The sequence below is a fragment of the Grampus griseus genome, assembly GCF_964374135.1.
Source record: "Grampus griseus genome assembly, chromosome: 13".
Taxonomy (NCBI): Eukaryota; Metazoa; Chordata; class Mammalia; order Artiodactyla; family Delphinidae; genus Grampus; species Grampus griseus.
This window is the reverse complement of record NC_139007.1, coordinates 57,692,526-57,707,984: the sequence shown is the minus strand read 5'-3', so window position 1 is coordinate 57,707,984 and position 15,459 is coordinate 57,692,526. Positions and strand designations below refer to the sequence as shown.

Below are 15,459 nucleotides of genomic sequence, written 5' to 3'. Positions count from 1 at the left end.
GTTTAGGGAGAATTATCAGTGCTGTTCAAAGCCACTTGGTAACTTCTGATACAATGGACCATGAAACCCTGAGGAACTTCATTCTTGATTGTAACTTGGCATGCAAAGAGCCAATACAGGAAAAATGCCATCGAGAGTGTGATGTGTAGTTTTAGAATCGTCTCATGGCTGCATCTGGTAATGGAAATTATTTACTCGGGAAGCACTCACCATATCATTTATATTTAGTTAAATGATGTGTATAATTTAATAGGCACCAAAGAGGGCTCAATCTTATATTACTATGCATCCAACTCTATTTTCAATATAGGAAGGAAACAGAGCCACAAAATATGAAAAATCACATTAATGTGTGAAAATCATTCAGTTAAGGTTCTGAAAGATGAAATACTTATTATTCATCTTTAGTTTCTACAACAAAGTTATTGAGATCAGAAAAACAATGGAATGAGAGTTTTGTTAAGAAGGTTAACTTTTTTTGTAATAGAAGATAATTTCATATTGTTACTTATCTTTTTTTTTTTTTTTTGCGGTACGCGGGCCTCTCACTGTTGTGGCCTCTCCCGTTGCGGAGCACAGGCTCCGGACGCGCATGCTCAGCAGCCATGGCTCAGGGCCCAGCCGCTCCGCGGCACGTGGGATCTTCCCGGACTGGGGCACGAACCCGTGTCCCCTGCATCGGCAGGCGGACTCTCAACCACTGCGCCACCAGGGAAGCCCACTTGTTATCTTATTATAATAATCGCAACTTCCATGATGAAAAAATAAACAGCCTGCATATCAATCGAAAAAATTGTGTCCTTCTGAGGTTAAGCTTGATATTTCTGGAGCTCTGTTGTTTTCCAATAGTTTATTCCTGTCACCCAACAGCTATGAAAGAAAAGTATGTTTCCTGTGATAATGACATGAAACCAAAATTCAGGATGCAAACTAAGAGCCAAAGCAAATTGGCCTGTCATTTGGGGCATCAGCTGATTAAAGAGGAATATGGTAATCTTTTACACTCATTTTCATAAGTGGAAAACAGGTACTTATCTTTAGTGATATGATATTGGTTAAAAGACTAAAATTATTTTTAATGATGAATAGTCATCCTAGTGAAAAGTTACATACTGGTGATTCAAAGTTATAAAAAGATTATATATTGACAAGGGGCTTCCCTGAAGCAAATCTTACTTTACGATTCTTAATGACTCCATCTCTCAGCAAAACTACATTTTTCACTCTTACTTGTACTCTTTTATTGCCATCTTTCTCCTGATACAGACACCTGATGACCTCCTTGTTGGCTGCAGTCCTCCCTCAGCCCCTCTCAATGGGGAAAATGGAGACACTTCCCATTCAGGCTCAATTCCACCCAAGCCTGTTCTTGACAGGGATGGAAAGAGACTAGGAGTCTTTACCACACAGCTAATGTTCTCTAGAACAGCATGGTGGTTTGAGAGCCAATGCCCAGCACCCCCGAGTGAGAACTGCCTTGAAGCCTTCCCATCTCCTCCTGCAGCTCTCGGCCAGCCTGTGGGCCTGGGCTCTGCCTCGACCCTCTGTCCAGCAATGCCCATTTCCTACCTGCCTGGGGCCCCGACATCCTCCCTCGTGCCTGTCAGTAACTTCAGAGATGAAAACGTAACAAGTGACGGAAAACAGAAAAAACAGTTGTACTTTGCTCATTGTTTTGTACCAATCTGAAAAAAATGATGCTTCCTACCATCAGTTTAACAATAATAGAAAATACTTACATAGTATTTACTATGTTCAAGCACTGCTCTAAGAACTTATTAACTTGTTTAATAATTGCAATAACCCTGTAAGATTAGTACCATTATTATCCCCAGACAAGGAAACAGTCACAGAGAAATCAGGTCACTTACCGAAGGACACACAGCTAGTAAGAAGTAGAGCTTGGATTCAGATTCAGGATAAGTGGAGAACACAGATAAATTGAAAAGAACAGAATGATAATATTCAAGCTCTTTCACTATTTAAAATACTAAAATTCTAAGAATATTAATCATTCTTAAGATATAATCATATATACTATATTTCTAAAACCAATGTGAAAATTACTTTGAGAATCTCAAGCATCTAAAATACTTGCATTTAATATGTGCATTAGTATTAATAAAGTGATAATTATATGTCCATAGTAAATGAATTTCATAAAGGGAGATGAGAAAGAATTCATAGATGCTACTTCCACATAGTAAAAATTACCCAAATAATCCAGCCTATAAAAAGAACTCTTCTTATACTGCAAATATGCAAATAATCAACTAAAATACTGGCAGAGATTACCTGCGTTTTTTAAACCAACTCTTTGTTTGGACATCCAGTATTTCTCAGTTCTTCATTTTACCTTACGCTGGAGCATCTATGCATCTCATTTTATGAGGCTTTTCAAAAGCCTCATAAGGCTTTTGAAAGAGGTCATCCTCTTAATCCCTCTATTTATATACTTGCTTTTAGCACTACCGTTTTGTTTAATCTGGAGGCTTCAGAGAAAGAAAAAGTAGAAACTTTTTACCCTAGCGCTATATCAAACATTTACAATATTGCACCTTTCAGCAAATAACAAGTAGAAACAAAGCTGCTAGAGCTAAATTTTTAACCTATTGTTGACACCCCCTTCTCCCTGTCCTAACACTGAGAAGAGCCGGAGGCTTCTTGGGGTTATCAAGTGACAAGGAAAGCTGTCACAGAGGGCAGGTGATAAGACAACTCCTGGTAGCAGAAGCCACTTCACAAAAAGCACCAAGAGAATATGCTGTATTGTTTCCTGGGCCTGGAGTTCCCTTCCATGAGGTGCTGGCCTCAAATAGAACAGAGGAAGAAACATGAATTTGGTCCACAAACGTGTAGCTCATTTATACTGACTAACGACACGTTAACTGGGAAAGAACAGGTTGATGGCAACCAGGAAGTTCTCAAGGCCGCAGACTCAGTGCAACAAGCACAGGGATGTCTCAATACCTTTATTTACAACACAGACTGTTCCCATATAAGCTCATTCTTTGTCTACTTAGCAAACCGCAATTCCTCCTCAAGCTTTCTCCAAGTATAGCGTAAGAAATCAGATGCTGTTTGGACATATAACTGTTTATGATATTTGTGTGTGGCTTTTCTCATTCCAGTGAAACAAAGAGCCTCATAACTCAGGCATCCAAGGATGCTTCCTTGATAGCCCAATCTCAGCTAGACCCTCAGCTCCCCTTGATCAAACTCCAGCTGAGTTCTTGGCTCGGCGCAGCCTGTGGTCACTCAGGTGTAAACAAACTACAACCTGCTCCTCCCACCACCTCTGTTTTCTTAATATTTTGCTTTTTGGAGCAAATAAGGACATGTTCTCCTGAATTCACCCACTTAACCATTTATTTCTATCAACTAAAGATAAAACATGAAATATCCCCCACCTCCCCAAATCTCTCCCCAAATACGAGCTATACACATAACTTAATCTGTTTCCCTCCTTCCTTGCAACAGCTTTCCCTTCTAATCAACAGTTCTCTCCACATTAAGTAATGCCAGCAAGCCACTGGTGCAAAAAACTCTCAGGATCTCAACAACGGAAGAGGACAGTGAAGCGTTCTGCAGAAGCACATTCAGAAATCAGTTCATAGAAAAATCCTAACGAACAATTTTAACTCGGCCTATAACATTGGCCTATATACCGCAACATATATTGTGGTTGAATCCGTTCTGCTTTTATAGCCTAGAGGTCAGAAGCATGGAACCATTCCTGTAAACTGGTTGGATTATCCACAGATAGAATTTCAGACCAAACTATAGCCTCAGATTCAACCTAAATGAGAACTGAGTACCTAGACAGTGTAGCAGGGACTGTACATTGACAAAGTATTTTAAATGCATCCATAGACATCACTAAGCACAGCACTGAATGTTAAGCAAGAAACACCTAGAGCGTTTTTGCAGCTCATTCGGCTCCTATGCATCTAGTACTTTCTTCTTTTCCCACTTTCTTATGAATTAATCAATTTCCTTGACTCCCCTCCCATCAACATTCTTCCTTCCTCCCTCCCTTCATTCTCAGAGGACACCTTACTTCCCCTAACTCATCCTCTTTCAATTGCCTGGGCATATTCCCTGCACACCACTTAGGACAAAGCTCCTTCCTAACAGAAAGGCAACCCAACAAGAACTAAGCTAAGGAATGGGAAAGAAATAATGACACCAAGGTTCACGCTGAGTGTGCTACAGGGTAGGAAACGGGGCAAGCAAGCAAGGTGCTCACCAATACAAGCCTTTTCACTTACTTGGTTGGAAACATTCCCTGGATATCATATTAGATAAAAGGAGATTTAGGGGAAAAAACCCCACAATAATTGGATATAGAACAGTCATTAAACATGTATCCTGGGAATCACGTGTAGCCCTTAAACCAATTTCAAAATGAATATTTCTCTCCAGGTAGAGCAAGAAATGTATTCATAGATTTTCTTTTTCAGTGTGACACAGATTGCTATGTAAAATAATTTTATATATAATATTCAATAGGAATCTTTCTTTTGACCACATTTCAAACAATCTAACATTCAATTGTGAAATCACCCTTCGGTGTACTCTTGAAATACAAAATTAAAAGGATTTCATAGTTTCTCTACTGGACTCATAGCATAATATATGAGTATTCAATTACATACTGTTTCCCAAAAAGTATAGTGAAAAAAAAAAACAACACACCAGCCAGTAATTTTTAGAGATTTTAAAAATTAAGAATCTCTTCAAAATTTCAGAAGCACTTCCAGACTAATAAAATAAGCAGCGGGTTTAGTAGGCAAAAAATAAATAAAAATAAAAATAGAAGAGTTAACAAGAAGGAAACTTAGGATGGTAGTATGCCAAAGATCATATACACTGGCATACTCCATTTGCTCTTCTGCTCTACCCAGTACATTCCTCACCCAGGAAAGCTAGACCAGCCAAACCTGACACCATCCCCTGCACGTCTACCTCATCCCTACTTTGTACAATTTAGGCACATGCCAGTAGGGATACATGTGATAGAAAGTTACAATCTGTTGGGAGGTATGTTTGACATGATTTCCCTATCCATTCAGCTAATTCCCAGGTGATTACTGTCCCCACTTGATTCCTTTGAATTAAGTTCTAGAAATATTTGCACTGGAAGTTCAAGAGCACTAAGTCCTCTGTTTACCGTTCTCTGATTATCAGGATAGGCCAGGGAGGGTGAGGAGCAAGATGGAACCCAAAGGGACCAAGTCATGAAAAACAGAATGGGTACGAATAGGAAGAGGACACTGCTAAAGGTGCAGGGCCACTAGAGGAAGTCACAGAACATTCTCCCAGGTAATGGCTGATTAAGATCCCACAGTAGTGGGCTTCCCTGGTGGCGCAGTGGTTGGGAATCCGCCTGCCAACGCAGGGGACATGGGTTCGAGCCCTGGTCCGGGAAGATCCCGCACGCCACGGAGCGACTAGGCCCGTGCGCCACAACTACTGAGCCCAGGTGCCACATCTACTGAGGCCCGCACGCCTGGAGCCTGTGCTCCACAATGGGAGAGGCCACTGCAATGAGAAGCCCGCACACCACAATGAAGAGTGTAGCCCCCTGCTCGCCGCAACTAGAGAGGGCCCGCACGCAGCAGTGAACACCCAACTCGGTCAAAAATAAATAAATCAATTAATTAGAAAAGAAAAAAAAAGATCCCACAGTAGTGCTGAAGACAAATGTGAAATCACTCTGAAAGAAATGTTCTGGTCTAAATAATGTTATGTAACAAATTGTTGTAGTCAACGTCAGCTATGGGGAAGGCCGTAGCCAAGGAAGGAAGAAAAGTACTTTCACACTCTGGCCATCAGCTTGAGGGCAGTGTAAAGACACAGTTGTACTTAGAAGGCCTTAAAGATGGGTCTCCAAAATGGTGTCACAATGTTTACTAACAATTAAAAATGTTGCTATCAGGTAGGTTATAGAGAAAGAACACTTACTGCAGGAACCAAGCTGGAGTTCCTCTAGTCAAGGGTGGCTAATCCCTCAGACAATATGAGCTAGATTTGTTAGGTCTTAACTACAGTTAATGTGAAGTTTTGCCCTGGTAAAGAGACCAATAACATTTTTTTTCTTTAATTTACAGGAATAATCAATTAGAAGAATTGAGCAATTTAGTATATTCTATTTTTAAGGTACCTCTCCTCGGGAGAATAAGATTCGAATGAATGGTCAAAATAAATCAGCTCATACTTAGGAATGGAAATATAATTCCAATGTAAACTAGTTATAGTTTTGGACTGCAACCTTACCTTCCCCTCAAATCTAAATGGGGCTCGCAAGAAAAATACAGCTTTACCTTCTTTTATTTTGCAGTTAATTATAGTTAACAAGAGGTGACTGGCCAGTGAGCTTGGGCACTCTTTGCAGTGGTAGAGAAAATCTCATTGCCATTCAAATAATTTTAGCTGGTTTGCTTCTATGTGACTATTCATGTGGGTTGGAAATTAGCTGTTACCTATTAAACAAGCTGATTTTACAGCAACACCATTTTGGAATAAAGTTTACATTTTCTTGATCATATGTTCCCTTTTGCCTTTATCCATAATCAACCCACTACGGGGCTTGCCAGTTTCGTACAAGATCATTATGCTCCATTCTGTCCTTGACTAGAAAAATGAAATCTAGAGAGATCTCAAAATGTCTAAAAATGACTTGAGAAAAAAATGTTGCCATCACTAATGGTAATGGTTGAGACAGAGAGAACATTTATATTTGAATACAGTTAAGGCAAACCCATGCAATTCTAATTACCCTGAATACTTCATCATTGCATCTTTTAATGCAAGCTCTAAAACTGTTTCTTAAATTACACTTAAATCAGAATTTTGCCTGTGGATACAAGTGCTAGAAATAAGGAAAAATGTCCACAGAATCTGTATGCTTGAAGCAAAAGTAACATTTAAGCCTGAGTTATCACAATCAGCATTTCCTAAACCATGTGCTGCCAAACACCAGTGCTACAACACGATGGATGAGAAAAGCCCACGCTGATCAACTACATCTGGAAAACGATGCTGAAGTAGAATGTATAACTGTTCAAAATATTCACTGCCCTTCTGGTGGGTCCTTTTCTGCACACGGGTTACACCTCCTGCTCTGCTGAACTCAGAAGGGACCACATGACCTGCTTTGGCCAATAAGATGTGAACAGGAATGACGTGTGTCACTTAGCAGAAGCTTTCAGTTTGTGAATCACCAACTCTTTTCCTTCTGCCAAAGACCAGCAAAGTCCTAAACGGAAGCTGCTTGGCCGCAACCCTGAATAAAGACAACAAAGACCAGAGCCACAGATGAGCCATGTCCAGAGGCAAAAACTAAACCTTTGTTGCTGTAAGCGCTTAAGATTCACACTAAACATTCACATTTCAGAGATCCTAAGAAGTCCTGAAATAAAGACCCAGATTAACTTTATTTAACCCATCACTGCTAGCATGCATTTGATCACAGAATCGTTACCTCACATAAAATCCTGAGAAATGTTCTGAGACAACATTTTCAGGAAATGTCAATGAAGATACTTACTTCAAGTCTCCATTCCACTTTGCACAGACTTACTATTAGGTTGACTGTGTCATTTCTTCTAGGGTTTTCAAATTTTTCAAAATCTCTAACAGAATAAGGGTCAATCGGTAGCCATTTTGGTATTCTGACATTAATCAATTCCCAGAATTCTTCCTTAAAACTAATTTCACTTTCTGCTTATTATTTTCTATATTTTTCACTATTCAAAGACGTATAAATTACTGAAAGGTTACAAATGAACATTTAGTCTACCTTTGTAGATATCATTCCAATTTTTAAACAATTATAAGCATACTTATTTAGTTTTTTTCAATATATGGAAACAGACAACAGAACAGCATGAAGTTGAAAAATGCATTCAAAACAAAACTGAAGGGCTTCCCTGGTGCCGCAGTGGTTGAGAGTCTGCCTGCCAATGCAGGTGACGCAGGTTCGTGCCCCGGTCCGGGAAGATCCCACATGCCGCGGAGCAGCTGGGCCCGTGAGCCATGGCTGCTGAGCCTGCGCGTCCGGAGCCTGTGCTCCGCAATGGGAGAGGCCACAACAGTGAGAGGCCCGTGTACCGCAAAAAAAAAAAAAACAAAAAACAAAAAAAACAAGTCAGTTGCCATAGATAGTGCTCGGACACACAACAGATGATACAGTTGACTAACAGCACCTAGAATCTCGGAAGAAATTACAATTCCATCTCACAGCAGATTTCACTGAATTTTTAGTTTAAAAAAAAACACATTAAAACAAAATGTGTGATTTTTAACTAAGAAAAATCCAAAGGGAATTCCATACTATGGCCTTAAATCTAAGTGCACCTGATAGTATGAAAAGAGACTCAAAAACAACTAAAAATTGTGATTAAGTCATTTGGCATTGGGAGATTCGGGAATAGGTTACTGAAACAATCTGCTTTATCTTGTACCAAGCGTATTTCTAAGGCCAGCTTTTGTCTGGAATAATAAAGGTTCGCTGATACTAAGGGCACCTAGAGTGCCTTCTTTCAGGGAAGGAGAGAAGACAGTGGCAGTGCAGTCTGGCAGGGCCTCTTCTGCTGCAGCGATGGGCTATTCTTCACAATAAGGGTCCCTGTGAAAGTGACCTGTTCAACCTCTCTAATACCCGCCCTGAAGACACTCCCCTCCCTTTCTGAAGGTGGTACCTGCCAAGACTCAACCCCTCTGGTCCCCTTTTGACGTTTTCCGTGCCTCCTTACAGTGGAGCGCTCACCCACTGGGAGTGAAAATCTGTGGGTGATTTCTGAGCTCTCTCACCAACAGGCCTGCTCCTCCCTGCACAGCCTTCCCCACCCGGAAGCAGCTTCTCGCGCAAGTCCTGCTGGTCCCAGCTGCTTGCTGGCCACACCTGCACGTGATGTGGCATTTATAGATTTCTCTATCTCCCAGTTTCACTAAAAATGTAGTCTGATATGTTCCCAATTGTCTTTACTGTACTGTAGGTTTTCCAGGAGGAGAGGTAGCAAGATTGCCACCATACTCCTACCACTACTTAAAGACCTTTCCCCTGTTTGTCATTTTCCTTCCATGCATACAAGAACGCTAATCTACAATCTAAAAAAAATTCTCGGGGACACGGGTTCGTGCCCCGGTCCAAGAGGATCCCGCATGCCGTGGAGCGGCTGGGCCCGTGAGCCATAGCCGCTGGGCCTGCCGTCCGGAGCCTGTGCTCCGTGGCGGGAGAGGCCACAGCAGTGAGAGGCCCACATACCAAAAAAAAAAAAAAAAAATTCTCCACGTCAAGCCAAATTAGCCTATTTGGTCATAATGCTTACCTCATAAGACATGTCAGAAGAGCCCAGGAGTCAAGTCATTAAGACCAAGCTCCTCCTTTCACTATGAGTACAGAAGTCAAGAAAGGTAATGAGATTTTGTCCAGGGCTAACCAACAGAGATGAAACAGGAAAACTCAAGCTCCTTCCAATGTATTACAGAGACTCCTTTGAGAAGGAATAGTCAGTACTCCTGAGTTTTCAAATGGTTTCTAAAGGCCCATTATCATGCAGACCCAGGAACAGGCGTGGCAGCCAAATTACACCAGGCCAGTTATCAAAATCCCGAGAAAACATGCGACCTGATAAATAAACGAGTAAATAATACGTAAGGAAAGATGACAGCAGAGAGTCCTAGCTGGGGAAGGACGTAGAAGAAAGTTGGAATTTGGCCAGTTTTTAAATACAGTCTTGGTCCTGTATATCCAATCACCAAATAACTCAGGGACTGGGTTTTCCTTTTAGTTGTACCGTCAGAACAGAATTTTCAAGCACACACTCTTCTTTTCCACTACCCATTTCCACTCCCACTGATGCCTGCCATATATCTTCACCCCTAATTCTCCTAACCTCATCATCATTTGGTCCAATAACCACCACCCTGCCCTTGCTATGTGCATATCGCATTCTGCACTCAAAACAAACTAGTCTAAGTGACAAGGGGAGCGAACAATTTCAAAGATCATTTCTTTCATTCTAAAGTTCTCTCACTGACTCTGTGAAAGCTTCTATAAGGAAGTGCCGATTAATAACCTACAGCTTTGATTTTAAGTGCTACATTAGTCATTTGAAAGAGTCATAACTCAGGAAAGATATCTAAGAAACCCAGAAAAGAATTCATGCTTAAAAACAACTGATCTATCCATGAAAAGACTGCATTTATTTCTTGAGGAATCTGGATCTGCATTAAGATGCATGTTTGATTTGAAACTGGTCTTCTTCTGCCACCAAGTGTTAGCACACACTTCTAACCAACCAGTTTCTGCAATGTTCAAATCACAGAAATACGTCACTCAATGTGAAAAATAAATCCAAAAGAATGTACTGTAAAAAAAGCACTGACCTAAACAAGTAGTAGTCTAACCATGTGAAACAAATATACTCTAAAGAAATTACACAAATAAATAAATTTTAGCTACTCTTTCAGAGGCAAAGCAATTTAATAAGATTTTCTGAGGCTTCATTCATTTGATTTAAAAAACTACAACTCTGAAAACACAGTGATAATCAAAACAGCTTTACGATACACAACACTACTTTCAAGGGAATTCCCTGGTGGTCCAGTGGTTAGGACTCCATGCTTTCACAGCTGAGGGCGTGGGTTGAATCCCTGGTCAAGGAACTAAGATCCCGTAAGCCACATGGCACAGCCAAAAAAAATAAATAAACTACTTTTAATACTCTCTTAGGTGATATATTCCACTAGAATTCTATGAAACTAAGAAGATGTAAAATTAACACATTGACTAAATGCCTCCTGGTGTTAGAAAAATATATAATAATCCAAAAAAGTCTTACGTTTCCCAGAATCTCAGTTAGAGAACTTAGTTCTCTAGCTTGGGAACCAGAATACCATGCTGTAGCAGAGGAAGTTCCATACCGAGAAATTTGAAGGAGAGTTTCTATGTATGTTGGTAGTGTACAGGAAAAGGTCAGGAGGATATACTAGTAGCGGTACCTAAGAGAGAGAAATTATATTGGGAGGAAGGGAGTGGGAGATTGGTGATGAAGGAAAAAAATGTATCTTTCAATCTGTAGGTTTGTATGTATCAATATTTGGATTTTTTACAGTGAGCATATATTCATCTAGCACTTCTGTAATTAAAATAACTTTTAAAATAACAAGTACCTGAAATGAGACAAACTTCCTAATATGAGTGAAAAAAAGTATTCCACACCCTTCTCTCTCTCTCTCCTCCCTCTTTTATTTCATTATCAATCTTAAGTAAACTGAATGCTGGTAATACATTCCACTACTGACTTTACCAATGGTCTGTCTCACCCTTGTAAATGAGTGGACCCAGAATGAAAACCTAGAAGAGAATTAGTGCTGAGAGAGGAAAACAGACAGCTGGAAATGTAAAAACCAAGTTAAGAAACGAAGAGTCACATATTTTAAAATAATCTACATTCCAAACCACAAAGCATAATAAAAATCTACCGATGTGTATGCCACCTTTTCATATTGGTTTTAACTTCTGCAGTGGACCCACTGATTTGCTGCATAAAGAAAATACTAGCTCTGCATAGCATAGGGAGATCAGCTCGATGCTTTGTGACGACCTAGAGGGGTGGGATAGGGAGGGTGGGAGGGAGGCTAAAGATGGAGGGGATATGGAGATATATGTATACATATAGCTGATTCACTTTGTTGTACAGCAGAAACTAACACAACATTGTAAAGCAATTATACTCCAAAAAAGATGAAAAACAAAAAAAGAGAAAATACTGGCTATTTTAAGCCCATACATCTCAAAGTATACTACTCTTCAGACCATCTGGATCAAAAGCCCTGTCACACTTACTGAATGAAAGCCAAGGTGTTAGGTCCAATTCCAGATCTGAACTTAGAGAATGGAAATCTGCAGCTTCAACAAGTACACCAGGCGACTCATGAATCCCAAAGTTTAAGACATATTTTCTTAAGCATTCAGAAACACTAACCATCATAATAGTAAATAGGAACAGACAGATTCCACAAATTAAAGGCAAATATTCTTATTTGGCTTTCTGAAAGACAGTAAGATCTTAGTTTATTTTCCAAAGATTAACATTCTAATCAAAACAAAACACAACCTGATTTAGATTTTATACAGTCTTCAAGCGGGGACTGTTTCTATTTTGATCATCACTCTATGCCCAGCACCCAGTGTCTGACACACAGTAGGCACTTGATAAATAGTTGTTGAATTAGTAGGATTCGGATCAAGGAGCTCCCCACATAGAGAAATGAAACTGGATGGACAGGACTTGGCAAGTGGGAGGGAAGAAGATGAGACTGAGAATGAGGTAAGAGGGATTCTGGACGGGGCTCTGCAACTGAGGACGATGTGATCTCATTTCAGTCACTTAACTTCTAAGTCTCAGATCCCTTTTCTACAATGTAAAGGAGCAGATTCTGTGAAATCAACTGCCAAGAAATCATTTAAAATGCACGCAGTCTGAAACGTTGAAATACAAATTCTAGAGTTAATTGAAACATCCCTTTGATAAACGTCCTTGGGTGCTCTCATTTCAAAGTTAATATTATAAAGACAGAAACATTTTTGAAATGTGGGTATTACCTTCACCACTGATTTGTCATTCTGTGATTAAGTTTGATACCACTGGGAAGAGGACAATCCATTTGAAAGCAAAACAAGAAAGATAATGAGTAAAAAAAGTAAACTGGAAAAAAAAAAAGGAAACTGTCAGTCTACAGGTTTTGTCAGTTGTTATCATTCCTAATTCCCAAATCTATGATTTATACAAATGATTTTACCTAAATATTCTGGAATATAGTTATTATTTAATTTGGGCATAGCTATTAAAAAAAACATGCAAGATATTGGGGTGGGGGATTTTTTATAGTAGTCTGTAGAAAACTCATAACCACAGGATGGTCAACCACCCAAACACATGTTTTTACAGGACCAAAAAGACTTTCTGAGCACAGAGACATTAAATACAAACTGTTGAATTCAGAAAAAAGATCTACTTACTAATAAACATGACCTTCATTTATAGAGCTGCAAATCAGTCTTAACTGCAGCAAAGAGTCATGGAGAGCAGGAACGAATACTAATCTGCATGCCCATCTCCAAAACTCTGGTACATCAGAGCAGGTCAGCAGATGTCTTAATTTGCATGAGAACCTCCCTAGGCTGAAATGGGAAAAAAAAAGGAAGGGTGCCCTTAGGATTCCAAGCGAACTGCTTGTGACTCCAGAGAAAAGTTCAAAGTCACTCCAACCTCTGAGAGAGGAGGCAGTGGCCTAGGAAGGCAGAAAGTCACCCTGAGATAGGGGAAGTCAAAAGACATGTCCCCTGGCTGTGGCACTGCTGACCATTCTCAGGGAGAAGTACTTTTAAGTACTGAGCTGGGGAGTGGGGAGCCCTTCTGTTACCCTCTTACCCAGTTCCTGGAACACTTGTTCCACACCCTCAGTGGAGACAACTGCTGAAAGAGCAAGGTGGCTTTTTGGAAACCTTGAAAGAGCTATGTAAAAGGGGGGCGGGGCGGAGCTTGTCCCACCTTGAAGAACCCAGCCTCAGGAAGCAGCCCCAGTGTATGCAGGCCAGTGGAGAAAGCTCTGAGCGCAGCAGGCTGCAAACAACCAGAAGCAAAGAACGCAGCGAAATACAACTCTGGCACCGCCCCCAAGGCTTTTCAAGGGATGAAGCAGATGTGGCAACAGACGAAGCAACGGTAAGTGATAGTCAGAGTGTGAGGCTAATAGGCATGGAGGCAAAGGAGGGGACAGCTGCCATGTCCTCCATGGAGGCTCTTGAGACAACTCAGCATCCTTGGGAATTGGAACCAGACTGACTTGGAATTCCAGGAGCAATAGTGGCAGGGGTGCCGAAAAGCACTACAAATGCCCCTCATGCTCAGGACTGGTGTGGCTAACAAAACAGGGCTTACAGGGAAAATGTCCACTGACCTTCTTCCGGAGCCATGGTGCTTTGGACAATTTCATGAAGGTCAAATGAGGCTTATAAGTTCTGCTTTCTCCTGCCAAGATACCTTTTTCTTGAAATGTCCTTTTTGCAGCATCTGAAGAAAATAAAAAGAAGCACAAAAATGTTACCATATGATAACCATATGAGACAAGAATCTAAAAAAGTGGATATATGTATATGTATAACTGAATCACTTTGCTGTACACCTGAAACTAACACAACATTGTAAATCAACTATTCTCCAATAAAATTAAAATTCAAAAAAAATGCTACTATAACACATGGCAGTCTTTAATCATAAAAATGGCATTTCAAAAGATAACAAATTAGCTTATAAGGAAGATTATAAACCGGTTTGAGACTTTTTTTAAGAGAGGAAAAAACACAACATGTATGATAACAAACACATCATGACAGTTAAATCTGCAGGGATGTCAAACTTTCGGTAAAGCACACAAAAGCCACAATTTGACAAGGAAACATTTAATGAATAAATAGCTCTTGGCTGGTATGATGCAGATTTCACACAATATCCCAGTGGTGTCCATATGTGTAAAAAAGGACTAGCTTATCTGTAAACCCTCATATCTAAAACTTCTGCTTCTAACCAAGATAGAATAACAGGAATCGGATTTACCCTCCCATCTAAAACAACCCAAAAAAAGGACAAAGTATATGAAACAATGGTTTGCAAGACACTGTACACCAGGCAATGAAGGTCGGTGATCCCTCAGAGATGAGAAACAGACAAGGTAAGCCCTATAATTGTCCAGCTTATGTCCCTGGTTGTCTAGGTCTCTGCTCAAGGAAGAGAAACCCAGATGGAGCCCAGTCATCACACTAGGTTCAGAAAAAAGAGCAGAGGGTAGAAAAGACCAAGGCATCTGGAGCTCATGGGACAGAGTGCCAGAGAAATGAGTCCTGCAGAGAGAAAACTGCAGAGATCCACAAAGGGTCCCCCTAGTGGATTCAGCTAAGCCACTGACCAGCATGTGTGTGTGAGCAAACTACCAGAGGCTGGAAAACACACTCCAAAGGATTAGCGAGAACATGCCCAGCTGTCACCCAGGGTTAGGAATTCTTTTCCCATCAGCCAGACTGGAAAACCTCAAGATTCATGGGACACTGGGCAGAGTAATCTAAGGGTCTTGCCTCAGTGGAGAGGAAAAATTAGCTCTGGCCTGGTACTGCTCTAGTCCCACCTAACAAATCTTAGAAGCAAGACGCCAAAGGAAAAACCTATTTCCAAGTAATTTAATTATGTCCCAGAACCAAGTCCAAGAATAATTAGAGTAAAACAAATTATCCAACACCCAACAAGGTAAAATTTATAATGCCTGATATCTAATCAGAAATGACCAGGGGGCTTCCCTGGTGGCTCAGTGGTTGAGAGTCCGCCTGTCGATGCAGGGGACGCGGGTTCGTGCCCCGGTCCGGGAGGATCCCACATGCCTTGGAGCGGCTGG

At 40.6% G+C, this 15,459-nt stretch overlaps 1 protein-coding gene across 3 annotated transcripts in view; it reads right to left on the bottom strand.

Moving 5' to 3' along the window:
• Positions 1-15,459, bottom strand: part of AKAP7 (A-kinase anchoring protein 7) — a gene marked incomplete at its 5' end in the record, with an annotated part of 140,323 nt that overhangs the window by 64,869 nt on the left and 59,995 nt on the right. For all 3 annotated transcript variants that reach the window (XM_082669106.1, XM_082669109.1, XM_082669107.1), the window contains one exon: positions 13,975-14,087. In XM_082669106.1, the coding sequence (XP_082525232.1) occupies positions 13,975-14,087 (113 nt within the window). The remainder of the gene's footprint in view (positions 1-13,974; positions 14,088-15,459) is intronic.